The sequence below is a fragment of the Pelobates fuscus genome, chromosome 8, assembly GCF_036172605.1.
Source record: "Pelobates fuscus isolate aPelFus1 chromosome 8, aPelFus1.pri, whole genome shotgun sequence".
Classification (NCBI taxonomy): domain Eukaryota; kingdom Metazoa; phylum Chordata; class Amphibia; order Anura; family Pelobatidae; genus Pelobates; species Pelobates fuscus.
Window position 1 is genome coordinate 20,510,912 of NC_086324.1, and position 23,438 is coordinate 20,534,349.

Below are 23,438 nucleotides of genomic sequence, written 5' to 3' on the forward strand. Positions count from 1 at the left end.
GAGGGGGACCATAGTCCCCCTGTGGATCCTTCGGCGCATGGGGCGCCCCATCCCAGGAGACTGGCATCGGATTCCAGAATGAAATCTGGTTGTGATCCGAAGATGGCTTTGCCATTCCAGGCTTCCATATTGTGAAGCCACCAGTGAAGTTCTATATGAACTTCGTCTGTCAGGTAGATGTACTGATCGTAGGAGGTGGAACGGTGTAGGTAATATGTTTTGCGCCGTTGCATGGCTCGGTAGTGTAAAGGTCCTGGATAAATGGCTTGGATAGAGGCAGACAGTAGGCCTATAGTATGGGCTAGATCGCGTAAATGAATCTGATGGGCTGCTAACAATTTGCAAATGTCTTTTTTTATGATTTTGATTTGGCGGAGGGAAGTTGTAAAATCGCCTGTACGGAATCTATCAGAAAACCAAGAAACTGAACCTTTTGGGAAGGTTCCAGGGCTGACTTCTGGAAATGTATTACAAAACCTAGGTTTTGTAGTAAGGCCGTCGTCATGTCCGTGTGTTGGCGTTAGTGATCTGCGTCTTGTGCCATTATCAGGATGTCGTCCAAGTATATGATGGACCGAATCACCTGTGATCGGAGTAGCGCCATCACTGGTTTCATCAGTTTCGTGAAACACCATGGTGCGGAGCATAGTCCGAACGGAAGGCATGTGAACTGCCAGATTTCCTCTTGCCAGAGGAATTGAAGGAAAGCTCGATGGCTGCGAGCAATAGGAACTGTGGGTATGCGTCTTTGAGATCGAATCTGGAGAACCAATCTCCCACGCAAAGGAGGTCCCTGAGGTCTCACGCAAAGTGGCGATACCTGACAAAGTGATTCAGGTTTTTCAAGTTGATAATTGGGCGTAGCTCTCCAGTTTGTTTGTGGACCAGAAAAATGTTGCTGAGAAAAGTATGTGGGAACAGGGATTTTTCTATTGCCCCTTTTTCATTAGCTTGCGCAGTTCTGTTTGTAGTGTCAGGTTGCCTGATGCAAACATCTGTAGTGGTGTAGGTGGTGTGTCTTGGAAGGGGGTGGAAAGGAAATCTATTTTGAACCCTTGGACTGTGTGTAGGATCCATAGATCCTGAGAAAGTAATTCCCACTGTTGGAAAAAACTGGATAATCGACCTGCTATAGGTACATCGAAAAAAGGGAGATTTATTACCTGGAGCAGTTCTTCCGTGTAGGGAGGCAGATCCACGTCCCCGGATAGACCCTCTATTAGTGAATAGTTGCCTGTGGTAGGGTTGGGGTTGTCCCGATTGCCAATAGTTCTCCAAAGGGCGAGGCCTGTAGCCTGTGAAGGCAACTCTGCTGTTCGTTCGGCCTCTATAACATCCAGCTCTCCCAGAAAAACAACCTGACTGAGAACGAAAAACCCTGCGCAAGGAGGATTGGGCCTTATTTAGGGTGGTGAACACCGCTACATGTTTGGAAAGATCCTTCATGAACGAGTCCCCAAACAGTAATCCATTTGCCTCTGGTCCCAGTTCTCGGAAGCTCAGATCGGCTAATTTTGCATCTAGCTTGTATAGTGCCGCCCTGCATCTCTCAGTGGACATAGCCACATTTGCGTTGCCTAGGAAACATAAGGCTCTCTGGGCCCTCTCTCTGACTGTGTCTGGGTCAAATTCCCCACTAGTTAAGGCTTCGTCCGCTAATATGAACATTTCAATTATGGGGCCAGCGATGTCCAGGAGTTTATCCTGGGTTGTCTTAAGACCCTGCTTAATGCCCTTGCGAGGGTCTTTCCCTGTCTTGGTGAGAAAAGTCACAAAAAGTGGGTCAAACTCTGGCGTGAGAGCCACCTTGTTTGGAATGGTTGGTCGAGGGCACTCGGCTCTGAGTTTTGCCCTGATTTCTTTGTCAAATGGTTTGCGTAACCACATTTTACAGAACTTAGAAATATGGTCTGGTGGGGCCCATTCTGCCGACCGTGGATGTCTGATGACCCTCGGGTCGAATAAAGGGACACCCGAAGCATCCAGAAGGATGTCTGAATCGGGTCCTTTTTGACTAGGTATTTTTGCATCTGTGTCTTTATGTGTGATAAAGGTCTCCTTGACAAATTCCGATGGGGTATCCCCTAGCGCATTCGCCGAGGGGTCCTCATCAGAATATCCAAGGTAGTAATCTTCAACCCCGTCTCCCGTGTGGGATGTAGAACCCTCTTAGGGGTTGGAATTAGACTGAGCGGGGCGAGTGGCAGTCAATTTTTGGGACTTGGCAGGAGCCTTACCCTTGCCCGCAGACCTACTATCCCCTTTCCAGGGGCGCTTGCGTGTAACCTCCTGATCCGAGGGCTGAGAGTCCTCGAGTCAGAAAGTAGACGTGCAGTAGGGGTGACTTCGGCAGAAGTCTTCTCATGGAAGGCTGCTAACGCCTTGGGATGGAATCCGCAATGGTTGAAACCAACCAAGCTCTGAGTTCTTGGGACATAGCGGGCTCATTATTATCAGAGCGGTTGCCAAATAGTCAGGTTTTTTTAAAAAGGCAGAGTTAAATGGGGTTCACCCAAAGTGATGTCAGATTATAAATGGGGGTCACCCAAAATATTTGTGTAATTTAACACTTAAAGGTCGGCACTCAATATTTAGTGGGGTTGTCCACTAAAATCCACAAGTGGGTTGTACCAGTATAATAACAAACAGTGGGGTTAACCACTTAAGCATAATCACAGACAGTGGGGTTCACCACTGAATAATAATAAAGTATTGGATCACTTTTTAATTAGTGTGTGTTATTTGCATAAGGGGGTCACCCTTAACTGTAATAGTGGTGTTAAGACACCTTTATAAAAGTTGATATCAAGAGTGAATAAAGGTGGGGTCACCCACAAAGACACTCAGTGTAACAAAGTGACAGAGGTAATAGAATGGTGGGGGTCACCCACAAGGCTTTCCTTTATTTAATAATAAATACAGCAGGTGTTTGTATACATCCTGTTAAGAAAATAAAATGGGCAAAATCAATAAATGAAAATTAAGGTACTAGCACTTTAAAGGTGCTATAAAATATAGAGAAATAAGTTACTTACCAGATCCGATGTCAGGCGAGTTGATCGCTGTACTGATGACACTGGAAACGCAATTTAAAATGGCCGCCGCCAGCAAAAGGGCGGGAAAAAACACACTTGGTAAGTGCAGACGCGAACGGGCGGGGAGCCGCAAAGGGTGCGAAACTGAGCCGCGGACTCCTGGGAAATGGAGTCCGCGGCACTGACAGGAAGCCTGAACGGCTAAAACCGCAGTCTCCCTCAGAAACGCGGGGAGAAGCGCGGTAACCAGTAGAGACGCGAATAGAAAGCGTGTGTGTAATAGTTGAATCGCGGGAACAAAACTCTGGGGATTTAAAGGAGAAAACAGTTGGGTAGAATATGCTGACAAATGTAGCTAAGATTGTTGTAGAATGGAAGTGAAGTTAAGAGAGCATGAATGCTGGTTTACACACAAAGTGTTGTTAAAGTGAGAGGTGAATATAGTAATACATTTTTTTTTGACCATTTAGTAAGAAATTTTATTAAAATATTGCATTAAAGGCTACAAGATACAGCAATATAATTGGAGTAGACTCACCTGGGAGGCAAGCAGCAAAGAAAGAGGAATTGGGAGGAGCTTGATGACATCATATAATACTGTTATACACTCTGATTGGTTGAATTGTTTTATACTATTGTTAACTATCTCTTTGCTGCTGGGAGGATCAGTAAAGAAAGATAAAGCAAATATGAAGCCTCCTGTCTTGCCATAAAATTACTAATACCATGCTAGTTTTCAGGATCTCCACCATTCCTTTACAAATTTCAAATACCAACAATCACCAAAAATAAACTGAAATATCTGCTGTGGGCTTTAGAACTTCTCCTTTCATTTAGCAATATTTACCTTTGTGTGTTTTTTTAATTTTTTTTTATATATATTAGAATTATAAAATGCTTTTTTAATGGAAACAGTGATTGATTTGTAAACACTAGTTAATAATCCATTTGAAGTACCGTATATACTCGAGTATAAGCCGACCCGAATATAAGCCGAGGCCCCTAATTTTACCCCAAAAAACTGGGAAAACTTATTGACTCGAGTATAAGACTAGGGTGGGAAATGCAGCAGCTACTGGTAAATTTCTAAATAAAATTAGATCCTTAAAAAATTATATTAATTGAATATTTATTTACAGTGTGTGTATGAGAATGCAGTGTGTGTGTATGAGAATGCAGTGTGTGTGTATGAGAATGCAGTGTGTATATGAGTGCAGTGTGTATATGAGTGCAATATATAGAACAACAGGAATATTTGGGATACGGCTGAGAAATCTATAATTGAAACATAAAAGTGTACATAGTGTAAATCTACATAAAGTAATTAGTAAGTGATCATGAAATGCACTCACGAGATGTAGATGAAAAGATAGCGTTTCAAAGGTGCCTCCCCCGGTAATGATGGGGGGCTGATGCCTTTCTCCACTTGCTCCAGACAATAGATGAGAAAAACAGGACTTCCAGGTGGTGGAAAAGATAAAACAATTTATTAAGGATGAAAAAAAATCACCCAGCAATAAAAATAGAAATACAGGTTTTAAAAAGAGGTCCTACGCGTTTCGTTCACAAATTGGAACTTCCTCAGGGACCAAATGAATTAAAATTACATGTAGAAATCACAGACATGAAAAAATACAGCCTACTCCCACCCTCCCACCAGTCCTGTTTTATAGGGCTAGTCCCTGAGTTAATTGATGATCATCTGGGCGTTCTCCTTTCTTTCCTCCCTCATTGGTGGAACAGTGGGTCATCTCCAGCTGATTTCTTTCAGTATTAGTTGAATTTCCCGGGTTCTGTATCGGCCGAAAACCGGAACCGGAAGTGGACCTTCACTTCCGCGTTCCACTGAATCATGCGTTCCAGCAGTGGAATTCAAAGAGGTTAGGATATATAATGGTGTGGCCATCTAGTGGTCGCCAGAAGAACAGTCCCAGAGAATAGGATTTTTAAATAGATATGAATCTAACAAGAAAAAACATAATGATATCGGCAGCAAAAAGTGGAAAATAGATTTATGCAACATACATCGCTTATACACCATGAAAATCAGTACAAAACACAATTCATATATAATTTCATATTGGAATATATAAATTTGAGAGAATAGTACTACATCTATGTAGATAATATTTACTAAAGTGCCCTGTTTGTGCTCAAATATATTAGATTTTGTTTAGAATTGTTTAAAGTTATAAGATATACAATTTGAATTTAAAGTTATAAGATATACAATTTGAATTTAAAGTTATAAGATATACAATTTGAACAATAATATATGTGAATTTGGAAGATAATATTGGTGATATACACATCTACCCTCAGGATACTCTTTATATATAAACGTGTATTAGTCCCAGTGAGACACCTTTAATTGGGAAATAAGAAATAGTGATGATAACAGATATCTCCTTATTTAAGGAAATATATGTAGAGTTATAATGTAGGGGCTTAAATCAGATGCCCCCTAGGTATCAATGCAGATTTAATACAGATTTAATAAGAATAGCCCAGAGATATACTATATATAAATGAAAAATATATTGAATGCATCTACCTTAAGTGTGTCTTTCACACTGATGATATGTCCTTAACTAGATAGTTAGGACAAATTATGGATTAAGAGAGATAAACGGATATTAATCTATGAACCACAAAACCACTGTACTTTATAGGAAACAGATAAGATCTATGTCTACGTTCAATCCCATAGGTTCTAATGTTTGTAGTTGATGAATCCAAAAGGTTTCCCTTTGGGATAAGTTCTTGATCCTATCGCCCCCACGCCAATGGGGCATGACTCTCTCAATACCCATACATCTGAACTGTTTCCATGAAAAGGAAGGGCATGTACTGCAATGAGCAGAGACCGAATGGGTGGTTAACCCTTTCCTGATGTTATTCAGGTGTTCAAGAATACGAACTTTCAAGATTCTCGTAGTACGACCCACATACTGTCTGCACCACGGACACTGCAGTAAATAAACCACAAAGTCCGTGTGGCAGCTGATATCTGATTTGATGTGGTATATCCTCCCAGTGGTATAACTGGAAAAGGTGTCAGATCTTACAATGGACACAGTTCTGCAAGCTTTGCATACATTACATCCCCTGCAAGATCCCGTATTGGTGTTGATAAGGGAAGTTTTTATAGCGTAGCTAGGGGCCAGCATATTCTTCAAATTCTGATTCTTTTTAAAGATCACTTGGGGGTGTTGGGATAGATGTTTTCCCAGCACTGGATCTTGCAATAATATTGACCAATGATTTTGTATTCCCTTTTTAATCTTCCTATGGTCAGTGTTGTATTGAGTAAGAAAAGCAGATCTAAATCGATTATCTGTAGTGTCAGGGGTGAGTTTGTCCTCCAATAACTTATTCCTTTTAATTTGTGTTAGATGACAAATTTCTTTTTCCAAGCAGGGCCGGCGCCACCTGTAAGGCGACCTAGGCAGCCGCCTAGGGCGCAACTTACCAGGGGGCGCCGGATCCCTGTCCCCGCTGCGCCTCCTCATGCTGCGCCGCCTGAGCGCTTTAACAAGCCCCAGGCGGCGCAGCACTGCTGCACGGAGGGCGGCCGGGTTTGAGTGACCGGCAGGAGGGAAGCGCAGAGCGCTCCCTCCTGCCGGTCTCTCCATGTAGCGTGGCCGGGCGGCGCGGAACGCGGGACAGGAACCTTTGTTTCCTGTACCCGGCCGCCGGCGGAATGACAGGAAGTGCTCACTGAGTGAGCATTTCCGGTCATTCCGCCGGCGGCCGGGTACAGGAAACAGAGGTTCCTGTCCCGCGTTCCGCGCCGCCCGGCCACGCTACATGGGCAGGAGGGGAGGGTAAGGACCACTAAGGGGGGGGGGTTGTAAGGACCACTAAGAAGGGGGGGGGGGGTTGTAAGGACCACTAAGAAGGGGGGGGGGTTGTAAGGACCACTAAGTGGGGGGGTATAAGGACCACTAAGGGGGAGGGGGTATAAGGACCACTAAGGGGGAGGTGGGGTATAAGGACCACTAAGGGAGTGGGGGTATAAGGACCACAAAGGGAGGGGGGGGTATAAGGACCACTAGGGGAGTGATGGGGGGATAAGGACCACTATGGGAGGGAGGGGGGGATAAGGACCACTATGGGAGGGAGGGGGGATAAGGACCACTATGGGAGGGAGGGGGGATAAGGACCACTATGGGAGGGAGGGGGGGATAAGGACCACTATGGGAGGGAGGGGGGGGGGATAAGGACCACTATGGGAGGGAGGGGGGGATAAGGACCACTATGGGAGGGAGGGGGGGATAAGGACCACTATGGGAGGGAGGGGGGGATAAGGACCACTATGGGAGGGAGGGGGGGATAAGGACCACTATGGGAGGGAGGGGGGGATAAGGACCACTATGGGAGGGAGGGGGGATAAGGACCACTATGGGAGGGAGGGGGGGATAAGGACCACTATGGGAGGGAGGGGGGATAAGGACCACTATGGGAGGGAGGGGGGGGATAAGGACCACTATGGGAGGGAGGGGGGATAAGGACCACTATGTGAGGGAGGGGGGGGATAAGGACCACTATGGGAGGGAGGGGGGGGGATAAGGACCACTATGGGAGGGAGGGTGGGATTAGGACCACTATGGGAGGGAGGGGGGGATAAGGACCACTATGGGAGGGAGGGGGGGGTAAGGACCACTAGGGGAGGGGGGATAAGGACCACTAGGGAAGTGAGGGAGGGGGGACAAGGACCACTATGGGAGGTTGGGGGGGATAAGGACCACTAGGGGAGGGGGGGATAAGGACCACTATGGGAGGGAGGGGGGGGATAAGGACCCCTATGGGAGGGAAGGGGGGACAAGGACCACTAGGGGAGGGAGGGAGGGGGGATAAGGACCACTATGGGAGGTTGGGGGGGATAAGGACCACTAGGGGAGGGGGGATAAGGACCACTAGGGGAGGGGGATAAGGACCAGTAGGGGAGGGGGGATAAGAACCACTAAGGGGGGGAAGGACCACCAAAGGGGGGTAAGGAGGGAGGACTACTAAGGAGAGGGGAGGAGGGTGATTACCACTAAGGGGGTGGGGGGAGTAGGGGAAGGTCTACTAAGGGGTTTGGGAGAGGGAGGACCACTAAGGAGGGGGGAGTGAGAAGACCACCAAGGGGGACTGCAGAGGGACAGGGGGCCAAGGGAGAGCACTAAGTGACAGAAGGGGAGAACACGGAGGGACAGAAGGGAAGGGGAAATCAATAATTGAGGGGAGAGCACTATGAATTTTTTTTAAAAAAGAAAGAGCTGTTCCCCTCCCAGTCTCTATCCTACCCCACAAACCCTCTCTTTTACACTACACACATACACAATGAACCCCCCCCACACAGAAACATACAATGCATTCCTACTCACACACAGACACACCCGAAACACACAATGCATCCCTTACGTTCTCTTACATAATTAATGCACCCCTTACAGACACACACTGCATTCAATTACATACAATGCATTCCTACTCACACACACACACACACAGAAACATACAATGCATTCCTTACACGCAAACACACACTACATCCCCTATAAACACACTACATCCCTTACACAAATTGCACACATAAAACATCCCCAACTCATGGATGGGCCATGTAGGTGGATTTATGGGTGGGCATTGTAGGCGTATGCCCCCTGGGGGCCCAGACCTTGAGCTGTGTAAGGGACCCTAAAAAATGGAGCTGCTTCCTGTTTGTTAATTGTTGTGAGCACTGTTAAAAACAGTCTCCAGAGAGCCTCTTCTACACCAGACCTGTGGAGCCAGACTGAGCCCATCATCAGCCTCTTGTCCTCATCTGGTGGTAAGTAGGCAATCCAATATATTATTAGTGGCACTAATCTCTAATTTACCTCACATTAAATGGATACTATAGTCACCAGAAGCACTACAGCATAATGTAGTGGTTCTGGTGTCTATAGCCTGTGCCTGTAGGCTTTTTAATGTAAACACACTGTCTTTTCAGATAAGACACTTTGTGAAGACTGGCGTTGGCCCATATGGCAGAGCATATGGGCGGGGCATTGTGATGTCACATGGTGGGCTGGACATATGGGGGGGCGGCAAATTTTTTTTTGCCTAGGGCGGCAAAAATCCTTGCACCGGCCCTGTTTCCAAGGCATTTCTCTTATATCCCTTTTCTAATAATTTCCTTTTAATGTGGTGTGATTGGGTATGAAAATCATGATCATGTGAACAATTGCGTCTGAGTCTTGTGAATTGACTCTTAGCTATCCCATTGAGCCACGGCTTATGGTGACAGCTATCCTGATGTACAAAACCATTGCCGTCTGTTGGCTTGAAATAGCATTTGGTGCGTATCTGACCAGCTTCACTGAACAATGTAAGATCCAAAAAATTGATTATGTCTTTACTCCAAACTGGGGTAAAGACCAGATTATATTGATTAGAATTCAAAAATTCAACAAACTCGAAAAATAAGCTAGAAGACCCCTTCCAAATAATAATCACATCGTCGATATAACGCCGCCAGAGCACCAGGTTTTCCCTCCAGCCATGCCCAGACCACACAAATAGCTCTTCCCATCTGCGAACATAGGTGTTGGCATAACTGGGGGCAAACCTGGTGCCCATGGCGGTCCCCGTGATCTGTAAATAAAAATTACCATTAAAAAAGAAATAATTGTGCTCTAAAATAAATTTAACAGCAAATAAAATAAACGTTTTTAGGTCCTGTGGTAAATCGGGATCTTGGGCCATGAAGTGATCAATCGTTTCTAGCCCTAATGAATGACTAATAATTGTATATAGGGATGTGACGTCCAAGGTAGCCCAACTATAATCTGGATCCCACTCAATATTTTCAATTTCTTGCAAAAAAGATTTTGTATCCTTGACATAGGAAGGTGAATTTTGAGCATATTTCTGCAAAAAAGAGTCTACAAAGGCAGATAGATTAGCAGTTATCGAATTGATCCCGCTTATAATCGGGCGGCCTGGTGGGTTAGGGAGGCGTTTATGGGTCTTAGGGAGAAAATAAAAAATGGGAGTAATGGGATTTTTCTGAAATAAATATAAAAAATTTTTTTGAGAAATAATTTCATCGTTTTTAGCTTGTTCCAAAATATTTCTTAGCTGTAAATTAAATTGATGTGTAGGGTCAGATTTCAAAAGTACATATGTATTTAAGTCATTCAAAATATTGGAAGATTCTTCCAGATAGTAAGTCATCTGAGAAAAATCATGAGATTTTTTAAGGTATTGGATTCTTTTTTAGTGAGATTATAAGTGCGCCCCTTAGATTTATTGTCCCATGTCAAAGATTGAAATTCCTGTTCAACCATCCGTTCGAATATTTCCAAATAAGGACCCCTACTCTGTACAGGAAAAAAGTTAGATTTTGGTTTAAATTTGAAATTCGATTTAAAATTAGATTGTGTATTTTCACCTAAACCGTCGGTGTTAAGTGGTGAGGGATGTAAGAGAAAATGCCTTTGAATCGTCATTGATCTGATATATTTTTTTAAGTCTATGTATAGTTTAAAATCGTTTGCCGATTTATTGGGGGCAAATTTCATCCCTTTAGACAATAGATGGATTTCATCATCTGACAGTGGTATTTCGGTTAAGTTAAAGATACCTTTTCTCACTTCTTTTTCCCTCAAAGGATGTACCAGAGGGGAAGTGGTATTTAATCTTCCGTCCTTATTCTCTTTTGGGGAGAATCTTGTTGTAGCAGGGAGAACCGATTGGGATGTTCCCATGTTTCTGCCCTGGGGCGGAAGTAGTTGGTAATATTCTTTTCTCGTGGGCCTTTCAACCGCCCCTGAAAATTTGATTCTCTATCGTTAGATTGAATATCGGTCCTATCTCTGTCATTGAACCGAGTATTAGTTCTGCTTTGGTCAAATTTACTCCTAACAACCTGAGCATAGGTGTGAGTGTCCCTATTAGAATCAGGGGATGGTCTCCTATGTGGTAAGCGTAATTTCTCCTGATAGGGGGTAGTGTTGGGATGGTCAGAATGCCGGTGTTGTTGAGTATTGGACTGGTATGTGTCCCCTTGTCCATCTTTGGGCGCTGAGTTGGTCCTCTTATTATAGGGGGCTCTAGAGGGGATAGTTCTATATGTATGGGGTCGTACTTTTCTCCGATGTAATTTGTTTTGTGTTGAGAAAGTATTAGATATTTTGTCTTCCTTATCTCTTTTATATTTTTTACTTTTAGTCTCTGCAATTTTTTCATCAAGGTTTTTAACATTAGTTTGTAAAATGGTATCTCTCTCTTTGAACTCTTTACTTGTAGGATCTAAGGTGGAGTTAGTCTCCATGGTATTGAGTTCTCCTTCTACTTTAATTTGAATATCTTTAGAGTATTTAATAATAAGTTGGATTAATTGAAAAGAACAATTAGTGAGGATTTCATCCCATTCTTCTAGAAATAATGGATCATCTAATCCGAAGGCTGGGGTTTTGTCAATCCTCAAACCTCTTGGGATTAAACCCTCCTTAAGATAGTTATCCAAAAAGGCTACTTCCCACCATTTTTTTGTCTCGATCATTAATAGTTTTTCTTTTTGTTTAAAAAATTCATCCATCCCTTTTAGGGGTTGTGGTTTGTCCCACTCTTGGAACATAGCCTCAAATTTCTTTCTGCGGTTATGTTGCAGATTAGACAAAAAATTCACATTTGTAGCCATATTGGCCTAGCAATAGATGTACGTACAATACTGGGTTAAGAAAAATACAATCTATAGACAAGTATATAAGTGTAAAGAAATCACCACAATAAATAATATATAAGTGACAAAATATATACTTATCTCAGTATTTCAAATGAGACAGCCTCCCAGGTCATCACCCAGATCGGATGACCTTTACACAGCAAAATATAGAACAACAGGAATATTTGGGATACGGCTGAGAAATCTATAATTGAAACATAAAAGTGTACATAGTGTAAATCTACATAAAGTAATAAGTAAGTGATCATGAAATGCACTCACGAGATGTAGATGAAAAGATAGTGTTTCAAAGGTGCCTCCCCCGGTAATGATGGGGGGCTGATGCCTTTCTCCACTTGCTCCAGACAATAGATGAGAAAAACAGGACTTCCAGGTGGTGGAAAAGATAAAACAATGTATTAAGGATGAAAAAAATCACCCAGCAATAAAAATAGAAATACAGGCTTTAAAAAGAGGTCCTACGCGTTTCGTTCACAAATTGGAACTTCCTCAGGGACCAAATGAATTAAAATTACATGAAGAAATCACAGACATGAAAAAATACAGCCTACTCCCACCCTCCCACCAGTCCTGTTTTATAGGGCTAGTCCCTGAGTTAATTGATGATCATCTGGGCGTTCTCCTTTCTTTCCTCCCTCATTGGTGGAACAGTGGGTCATCTCCAGCTGATTTCTTTCAGTATTAGTTGAATTTCCCGGGTTCTGTATCGGCCGAAAACCGGAACCGGAACCGGAAGTGGACCTTCACTTCCGCGTTCCACTGAATCATGCGTTCCAGCAGTGGAATTCAAAGAGGTTAGGATATATAATGGTGTGGCCATCTAGTGGTCGCCAGAAGAACAGTCCCAGAGAATAGGATTTTTAAATAGATATGAATCTAACAAGAAAAAACATAATGATATCGGCAGCAAAAAGTGGAAAATAGATTTATGCAACATACATTGCTTATACACCATGAAAATCAGTACAAAACACAATTCATATATAATTTCATATTGGAATATATAAATTTGAGAGAATAGTACTACATCTATGTAGATAATATTTACTAAAGTGCCCTGTTTGTGCTCAAATATATTAGATTTTGTTTAGAATTGTTTAAAGTTATAAGATATACAATTTGAATTTAAAGTTATAAGATATACAATTTGAACAATAATATATGTGAATTTGGAAGATAATATTGGTGATATACACATCTACCCTCAGGATACTCTTTATATATAAACGTGTATTAGTCCCAGTGAGACACCTTTAATTGGGAAATAAGAAATAGTGATGATAACAGATATCTCCTTATTTAAGGAAATATATGTAGAGTTATAATGTAGGGGCTTAAATCAGATGCCCCCTAGGTATCAATGCAGATTTAATACAGATTTAATAAGAATAGCCCAGAGATATACTATATATAAATGAAAAATATATTGAATGCATCTACCTTAAGTGTGTCTTTCACACTGATGATATGTCCTTAACTAGATAGTTAGGACAAATTATGGATTAAGAGAGATAAACGGATATTAATCTATGAACCACAAAACCACTGTACTTTATAGGAAACAGATAAGATCTATGTCTACGTTCAATCCCATAGGTTCTAATGTTTGTAGTTGATGAATCCAAAAGGTTTCCCTTTGGGATAAGTTCTTGATCCTATCGCCCCCACGCCAATGGGGCATGACTCTCTCAATACCCATACATCTGAACTGTTTCCATGAAAAAGAAGGGCATGTACTGCAATGAGCAGAGACCGAATGGGTGGTTAACCCTTTCCTGATGTTATTCAGGTGTTCAAGAATACGAACTTTCAAGATTCTCGTAGTACGACCCACATACTGTATAACAAACACCTGAATAACATCAGGAAAGGGTTAACCACCCATTCGGTCTCTGCTCATTGCAGTACATGCCCTTCCTTTTCATGGAAACAGTTCAGATGTATGGTTATTGAGAGAGTCATGCCCCATTGGCGTGGGGGCGATAGGATCAAGAACTTATCCCAAAGGGAAACTTTTTGGATTCATCAACTACAAACATTAGAACCTATGGGATTGAACGTAGACATAGATCGTATCTGTTTCCTTTAAAGTACAGTGGTTTTGTGGTTCATAGATTAATATCCGTTTATCTCTCTTAATCCATAATTTGTCCTAACTATCTAGTTAAGGACATATCATCAGTGTGAAAGACACACTTAAGGTAGATGCATTCAATATATTTTTCATTTATATATAGTATATCTCTAGGCTATTCTTATTAAATCTGTATTAAATCTGCATTGATACCTAGGGGGCATCTGATTTAAGCCCCTACATTATAACTCTACATATATTTCCTTAAATAAGGAGATATCTGTTATCATCACTATTTCTTATTTCCCAATTAAAGGTGTCTCACTGGGACTAATGCACGTTTATATATAAAGAGTATCCTGAGGGTAGATGTGTATATCACCAATATTATCTTCCAAATTCACATATATTATTGTTCAAATTGTATATCTTATAACTTTAAATTCAAATTGTATATCTTATAACTTTAAACAATTCTAAACAAAATCTAATATATTTGAGCACAAACAGGGCACTTTAGTAAATATTATCTACATAGATGTAGTACTATTCTCTCAAATTTATATATTCCAATATGAAATTATATATGAATTGTGTTTTGTACTGATTTTCATGGTGTATAAGCGATGTATGTTGCATAAATCTATTTTCCACTTTTTGCTGCCGATATCATTATGTTTTTTCTTGTTAGATTCATATCTATTTAAAAATCCTATTCTCTGGGACTGTTCTTCTGGCGACCACTAGATGGCCACACCATTATATATCCTAACCTCTTTGAATTCCACTGCTGGAACGCATGATTCAGTGGAACGCGGAAGTGAAGGTCCACTTCCGGTTCCGGTTTTCGGCCGATACAGAACCCGGGAAATTCAACTAATACTGAAAGAAATCAGCTGGAGATGACCCACTGTTCCACCAATGAGGGAGGAAAGAAAGGAGAACGCCCAGATGATCATCAATTAACTCAGGGACTAGCCCTATAAAACAGGACTGGTGGGAGGGTGGGAGTAGGCTGTATTTTTTCATGTCTGTGATTTCTACATGTAATTTTAATTCATTTGGTCCCTGAGGAAGTTCCAATTTGTGAACGAAACGCGTAGGACCTCTTTTTAAAGCCTGTATTTCTATTTTTATTGCTGGGTGATTTTTTTCATCCTTAATAAATTGTTTTATCTTTTCCACCACCTGGAAGTCCTGTTTTTCTCATCTATTGTCTGGAGCAAGTGGAGAAAGGCATCAGCCCCCCATCATTACCGGGGGAGGCACCTTTGAAACGCTATCTTTTCATCTACATCTCGTGAGTGCATTTCATGATCACTTACTTATTACTTTATGTAGATTTACACTATGTACACTTTTATGTTTCAATTATAGATTTCTCAGCCGTATCCCAAATATTCCTGTTGTTCTATATTTTGCTGTGTAAAGGTCATCCGATCTGGGTGATGACCTGGGAGGCTGTCTCATTTGAAATACTGAGATAAGTATATATTTTGTCACTTATATATTATTTATTGTGGTGATTTCTTTACACTTATATACGTGTCTATAGATTGTATATGAGTGCAGTGTGTATATGAATGCAGTGTGTGTATGAGTGCAGTGTGTGTGTATGAGAATGCTGTGTATGTGTATGAGAATGCTGTGTATGAGTGCAGTGTGTGTATGAGAATGCTGAGTATGAATGCAGTGTGTGTATGAGTGCAGTGTGTGTATGAATGCAGTGTGTGTGTATGAATGCTGTGTGTGTGTGTATGAATGCTGTGTGTATGAGTGCAGTGTGTGTGTATGAATGCAGTGTGTGTATGAGTGCAGTGTGTGTGTATGAATGCAGTGTGTGTGTATGAATGCAGTGTGTGTGTATGAATGCAGTGTGTGTGTATGAGAATGCTGTGTGTATGAGTGCTGTGTGTGTATGAGTGCAGTGTGTGTGTATGAATGCAGTGTGTGTATGTGTGTGTGTAATGCAGAGTGTGATGCAGAGCCTTGGTGGGGGGGTGGGCATTTTTATTTTTTAATTATTATTTTAATTATTTTTTTGTTTCATTACATTTTTTATTTTATTATTATTTTTTTATTTTATTATTATTTTTTATTTTATTATTATTTTTATTTTATTATTTTTTTTTTATTTTTATTATTATTAATATATATACACATTTTTTCGTCCCCCCTCCCTGCTTGCTAGCTGGCCAGGGAGGGGGGCTCTCCTTCCCTGGTGGTCCAGTGGATGGGCACTGTGTAGGAGGGGGCTGTGGGGGCTGCAGAGAGATGTAACTTACCTTTCCTGCAGCTCCTGTCAGCTCTCTCCTCCTCCGCCGGTCCGTTCAGCACCTCGGTCAGCTCCCAGTGTAAATCTCGCGAGAGCCGCGGCTCTCGCGAGATTTACACTGTGAGCTGACAGAAGAGCTGAACGGACCGGCGGAGGAGGAGAGAGCTGACAGGAGCTGCAGGAAAGGTAAGTAACATCTCTCTGCAGCCCCCACAGCCCCAGTCTGTATTATGGCAATGCAAATTGCCATAATACAGACAATTGACTCGAGTATAAGCCGAGTTGGGGTTTTTCAGCACAAAAAATGTGCTGAAAAACTCGGCTTATACTCGAGTATATACGGTATATTAAAAGAGGCGGAATTGGTTTCTGTAAATTGTAATAGTCATTTGTTGTTTGTCGCTGTCGTACTGTGCTGGACACCAATTATATATTTAATTATTTGCAATTCATTTGATGCAGAGATTAAAAACCAGCTGTAAGATTTCGTGAAAGCTTTATCTGACTACTAATTGATTCTCAGTGGTTTATTATCGATCTGCGGCGAGGTTACCAAACCTCTATCTATTGTCCAACACTAACATTCAGTTTCATCCATTTCAGATCATAATTCACAGGCTGCTAAAACACCTTTGCGTAATCTTAAAGGACAGTTTGTTTATTTTGCTTTTCGCACATTGAATATTTGATGTATGCACTACTAACCACCTAAATTTTTAGCTTTCTGTGTATCTACTTTGCAAAGTTCCAATTGTTATTTTATTCTATCAACGGTAAATATAGTACACTATTCCTTTTTTCTATCTTTTTATTTCTGCAGGGCTTACTGTCTCTAATGAGCTGTGTGTTGACGAACCCCCTATGCAGTTGGTTTGCAAAGTGCCTTGCAGTCTGGATTGTGTCATCAGTGAATGGTCTCACTGGTCAGACTGTTCTAGATCGTGTTCGTCTAAAAATGCAGAAGGGAAACAAAGCAGAATGAGGTCTATTCTAGCATATCCTGGGGAAGGTGAGTCATGTTATGTGCATATTACAATTATTGTAGCTGTGTCTCTACAGTGTTTAGAATAGAAAGGATGCGTTCTGTAGTGCCCACAATAGTTATTCATTGACCATTATACCTCAAAGTAAAAATAAATAGAAAAGGTTCTGCATGCTGGGATCACATGCTGCTTAACTTTCTCGGATCTGAAAGATTGACCAGGGTTTGGGGACATGAGATCTGCCATGTAATGTGTCAAAATTACTGAAAATCCTTTAAATATACATGTGTAACAAGCTCACAGTTAGCTATAAATCTGTGTATTTTGCCTTTAGGTGGAAAGTCTTGTCCTTCAAGCCAATCATTATATGAATATCGCTTATGTAATAGTCACCCTTGCACAGCCTTTTTCTGGGAAACCTCCCCATGGAGTTCTTGTTCCGTGAATAATGCAATCCCATCTCTGAATGCCACCGTCAGCTGGAATGGAAATGCCTCATGTGGAGTTGGAATTCAACATCGTAAGATATTTTGTATCAAAAGTAACGCTGGCCAAGTTACCAACAAAAGGTAATTGGATATAGATATATGTCCATGAGCAGTCATCCATTGGTTTGTTTATAAGATTGTTACATTGGAAAACTTCAATTTCAGGCTTAGTCTACTGGTTCTACCAATCCTTAATGATTCCCAGCTGGAGGTCATCCCATCTCAGGATATTATTTCTGCAGTAAGTGTAGACATGCTTTTTGATTAATTGATCATTAATTTTTTTTATCCATTGATAATCTCTATATATTTTCACAGCTGTAGGTAGTAATGGCCGTGTATGGTGTTTGTATATAATATTTGGAAAAAAAACAACTAAATAAATAACATGTAAAAAGTTACATAGTTACATAGCTGAAAAGAGACATGTGTACATCAAGTTCAGCCTTTCAGCCTTTCTTACATTTGTTTTTGCTGTTGATCCAAAAAAGGCAAAAAACATAGTCTGAAGTGCTTCCAATTGTGCAACGAAGTAGGAAAAAAAATGCTTGTTGACCCCAGAATGTCAGTCAGATATTTTCTTGGATCAAGAAGCTATTATCCCACTAATTAAAAATGATATCCCTGTATGCTATGTTTTTGCAAGTATATATCCAATTGCTGTTTAAACATCTGTATAGACTCTGATAAAGCCACCTACCTGTTCAGGTAGAGAATTCCACATCCTTATTGTTATTGCTGTAAAAACCCTTTTCTTTGCTTTAGACTAAATCTTCTTTTTTCCAGTCTAAATGTGTGACCTCGTGTCTTATGTATAGTCCTATTTATGAATAGATTTCCAGACAATGGTTTGTATTGGCCCTGAATATATAGTCTTCTCTCTCAATCGTATGCATAGTTGTATTAAAAATGTAATCTGTTTGTCTATGATAAAACATGTATGTAACCGGAGCATTCTCATGCTTATGTCTGATTTATTGAGTGTCAAAAATGGAAGATTAAATATTTTGAAGGAAAACATCAATATTATTCTTCGGAGTCTGATTTTAAAGATGTTAAATGAAATTCATACAAATAGAAGGTTCTACCCTCCAACTATGTACATCATTGATAGCATACCTCATAAAATACATAAGACAATGTGTTGTGATTTTGTTCATGTAAAAATGGGGTAGCTTGTGCTTGGTTCCTAGAATGTTAATGTTGCACTTCAATCACTTTTCTTGATGGAATATGACATCTGAGTGTTTGGCATGTGCCACTTTATTTTCAGATGTCCTGAATCTACCAGACCTGAAACAATTCGCCCATGTCAGCTTGATTGTAAAAAAGACTGCGTTGTTACTCTTTTTAGTGAATGGACACCTTGTCATTCAGTTTGCAAGCCAGGTAAGTAGGGATCTTGGGTTTAAAACAATCAATATACTGAGATGGATAAGAAAAATAAAAAGTGAATTGCTGCTTTCTGCAACAGATAATGTAATATATTATCCTGTCATGATTTTGAATATAGTAATACACAATATTGATAGTATTTGCACAATTAGATTTTATGTTTCTGTTACACCAATCGTGAACCAAAATCAGAACACAGAGGTGTCCAATCCCTGGAGCCTGGTATATACACTCCTAATTTAGGATAGGAACCAATACTTTATGATTTGTATATTAACAATTAGTATTTAACATTATGCAAGTGTGAATATCCACGTTACTTCAATATCATATGGTGTGGAACTGTGCTTATGGTTGTAATGTTGATTTAAAATAAATATTACAAACAAAAGTAAATTTCTATACACCCAGTGAGGTTGAATTAAATTGGATTTTTGTGATATTCACTGTTTAACTTTAAATATTAATTATTTATATACTGGTCATAAGGTATCTGTATTAACTCCTATTTCTTTGTGAAAGAGTTTATATATATACTTGTATATATACTGCGTGCACATTTTTGTTTTTCACCCCCAAAAATCCTAAAAACCTCCACGAGTGAGTCTATATCTAATTTCTGAAACAAGAAAATGAACCTGTTGTTTTTTTTTTTAATTTATTTTTTTAAACAATGTCAAATCTCAACACATTTTATTTATTTTCAGCCAAAAATCCAGAAAAAAATTATACATGGATAAAACATGAGATAAAATAACTGCAAAAATGTACCAATGTATCAAACAGTGTGAATGACACAAAAATGTATAAACTGCTTTCAAGGTAGAGTATAAGAAGCTAGGGATGAAGTTAGTACAGGTAAAAATCAGCACCTTTCACATTGAGTATGACTTTCTAAAAAACAGGAATAACACTATGAATTTAAAAACTCTAAAAAAAATATTGGACTGATGTTACCTTATGGATCTTATGGATGCATAATTTCTATAGTTATGGTATTATCAGGCATTCTTTTTTAAGGATAATATGTCCAGTTACAAAAAGAAAATATTTCTTTAAAACAAGGCTCACATATTTTTTTTTGAACTATAATTTGCACATTTCATATTCTTAAATTTTTTTCAGATAGGTTCTGTGTAATCTATAAATGCTCAGATGTACAATTTTTATTGTTGCTATAATTCCTTTCCTAATTAACATTTTGTTTTGCAGACTAATTTAGCTTGTCAATTAAACTGTGGTTTATGTTTATGAAATAATGATCCATGTTTTATTGGGTACCTTTCAATTCATTGCTATTTCAAAATTGACATAATTTAATTTTTTCTTCTTGATTTTTGCCCAGAGTTTTTTTTAATTATTACTTACTTTGCATTGTTTGCATTATTCTAAAAATAACGATATCAAAATTTAGCTATCTCTGCAAGGCCTCCTCCACAATTAACATGAATAGTAAGCTATTTTTGTTTTTTCAGTGCAGACTGTATAAAGAAATCATGCATAATATTTTATATTGTAGCCCTGTAGGTAATCTGGTTTGGTTGAAGGAATTTTATATTCAGTTCATTACAGTGGGATCTTTCGGTCTCTGTATGTCTGTCTATCTCTCTCTCTAAATATATATAAATTCAGTGATTTATTCAGAGCCAAAACATGTGGTTTATGGATAAAGTGAAATGCGTTGGCTCATGGGTAAATTGGTGCTCGGTCTTGTTTACAGAGTATTAACAATTCCAATGAATTAACATCATTCTAATTGTTTCAAGATGTGTTAAAACCTATTTGAAGTTAATGAAATTAGTGATTAAGTCATAGAAAGAAATTAATACTATCCAAGTGTAACGTGTCCTGTAGCCAACCATCACCTCATGCTATATAAAATCCCACATTCTTTCTGTTACAGATAATGTATGCCACTTAAGCAATCACATAATTTTTTTGAGACAGAAGAAAGCTACTATTTCCCTGATATCGTAATTATATCTTATAGTTCTGAGAACTCCTGAATGGTTAAAAAGTAAAATCACAGAATCTAATTGAAAATCGTGCAAAATTGCTGCTTGTTACTTCTATTGCCAAATCTGTTATTTGTTTAATTATATAGTGAAGTTCTCCCGCTTTCTACAGTTACAGCAGAATCTCCATAAGTGCTAAAATTAATAGGGGAAACCTGTTGGCTGCAGGAACAGTGTTGGTTAGTGTTGTTATAGGATTATTATATTTGCCTGATTGCATTTTTAACAATGGATGGGGAATGTAGAATTTTAGAATAAAATAGAGACATTTCACATATAATTCTATAAATGAGAAAACATTAAAAACGAGAAAATGTTTTCAAATGAATTTCAGGTTGTACATTAATAAATTGATCTATTAAACTCATATGTCTACTTCAGGGGTGGCCAAAAGTAAACTCAGGACAGGCCTCATTACTTATAGAATAACAATTCATGTTAATCAGAGGAGAGTGGTTCTACAATAGCTGTGTGTCTTCATTTTGGCCATATGTGGTGTACATGGTAAATTTGTAACATGTGAACTGTCATGCAAACCTAATACATGTAAGGGTGAGAAGTTTGGCATGACCTGATTTTACTGTTGGGTTATCTCAGTAAATTCTCGGTGTAGTCTTCCTGGTAAAACACATTTGAAATAATAAATAAATCAATACAATTTTAATATGTCCTATTTATTAGGCAATGGAACCTTTCTCAAACAGTCTCGCTACAGAGTGGTGCTACAAAACCCAGTCAATGGAGTTCAGGATTGTCCCAATACTTTATATGAGGAGCGAGAGTGTGAAGATCTTCCCATCTGTTTAATATACAGGTACATCATTCACTTTTAACTAATTTCATCTCTCAGTAACGTGGGTTGGATGGATTTATACTAACAGGCATTTATCTGTAGTATTATCTAGATATGTGTCTATCTAGAGTATAATAATCATATAACTTCCCACAAGCACACATTCTTTTTTTTTTTTTTTAATTCTTTTTTTTAATTTTCTTGTCACGGGGGTGGCCTCTTCTTTGTACCTCAAAACGTTAAATGATCTACATGCTGACCTTTTCAGCACTCAGAAGCATTAATAAGAAACATTAATGGCACATTTACTTAGATCTTAATTTTTAAGATAGTGTGCGGCATAATTTATTTTTAATGATGATGGATTATTAAAGCAGTTGATTTTATGCCAAAGATGAGCTGTAACCTGCATTTCCATTACTATGTAACCATGCAGACACAGATATAAGGAAACTGTCAGAATCGTAATCAAGTTGAAAATGGTACTTTTTGCCCACCACCATTTTTTACATCAAATCAAATACTATTATCAAAGGTATATTTTGAGAACCTCTGTGCCTCTATAATTTTAGTCATCCTGCTCAGAAATCAGTTTTAATGTTACTTTTTAGTATCATTAAAAAAAATAGCAGTTAAGACAAATTCTTCTCTTGGTGGAGTAAGGGCTTATTTCGCTCTCTGAATAGCAATTACTCCATTGAAGTCTATGAAAAGAATTGCTATGGAGTAAACAGAGTAAACTTTTACTCTACTAAGTGAATCCAGCCCTTGGGATGTGATATTTTCCCCAGTGCATATAAATTGCTAAGCTATCACAATGGTTAGTGCTCCGATTGTATTATATAAAATACGAGTTTGAAGTAAGGTCAACTCATCCTTTCATCTTCCGAGGTCGATAAAAACAGAACTATTGATTTGGTTAATAAGAATAACATTGAGCGTCAAGGGTGTTCTTGAGAGCTTTTAAAAGCGAAATAAATGTGCTGTTCGAGATTGAATACTTTTATTGTCATATTCAAAGTTTCTTTTCATTTCAAAACATCTGTTTTATGACAGTTATGACTTTAAATAACAATTTTTTCTGTAATTATTACGTGTGAACATGAAAAATCTTACATATTCAACTCTCATGACTTACTCTTATGTAACATTTTGCAATAAAGTTTAACATTTCTTTATTTTACATTGTGTTAACTATATTCTAAATAGAGATTTTCTTCTGATATTCTTGAAGTAGCAAGTTCACCGAGGGACAAACAGTAAATGAAAAGAAGTCATAGTCACATTCAGTTTTTAGGTTCTTTTTATTAACGTCACAGTTTTATAATTAAGCTAAAAAGAAAAAGACAAAAAAGACACCCGAGAATTGATTCTTTCTTTTATGTGAAAGCAAATTCAGGGATTTCATATAAATGCTTTCAAATCCAATTCCAGAAATCAGAGATCCACACGTGTGTATATATATATATATATATGTAAAAAACAGATAAAATTTGTATCTTGTAATACCTTTTTTATTGGACTAAAAGAATTGTTTAAAGACAAGCTCTCGGGAGAACCTCCCTTTCTCAAGTCTGAAGCATTTCTGAGCAAGACGATACAGGGGTTAAAGCGACATGAGTGTAGATAAGACACAGGTTTGTTAGAAAATAGACACCATT

At 39.2% G+C, this 23,438-nt stretch overlaps 1 protein-coding gene across 1 annotated transcript in view; it reads left to right on the forward strand.

Annotated features, from left to right (window-relative positions):
- The window catches only part of THSD7B (thrombospondin type 1 domain containing 7B), a 366,207-nt gene that overhangs the window by 168,883 nt on the left and 173,886 nt on the right, over window positions 1-23,438 (forward strand). The window contains exons 9-12 of the mRNA XM_063429372.1: window positions 16,924-17,112; window positions 17,421-17,655; window positions 18,848-18,963; window positions 21,666-21,798. Coding sequence (XP_063285442.1) covers window positions 16,924-17,112; window positions 17,421-17,655; window positions 18,848-18,963; window positions 21,666-21,798 — 673 coding nt within the window. The remainder of the gene's footprint in view (window positions 1-16,923; window positions 17,113-17,420; window positions 17,656-18,847; window positions 18,964-21,665; window positions 21,799-23,438) is intronic.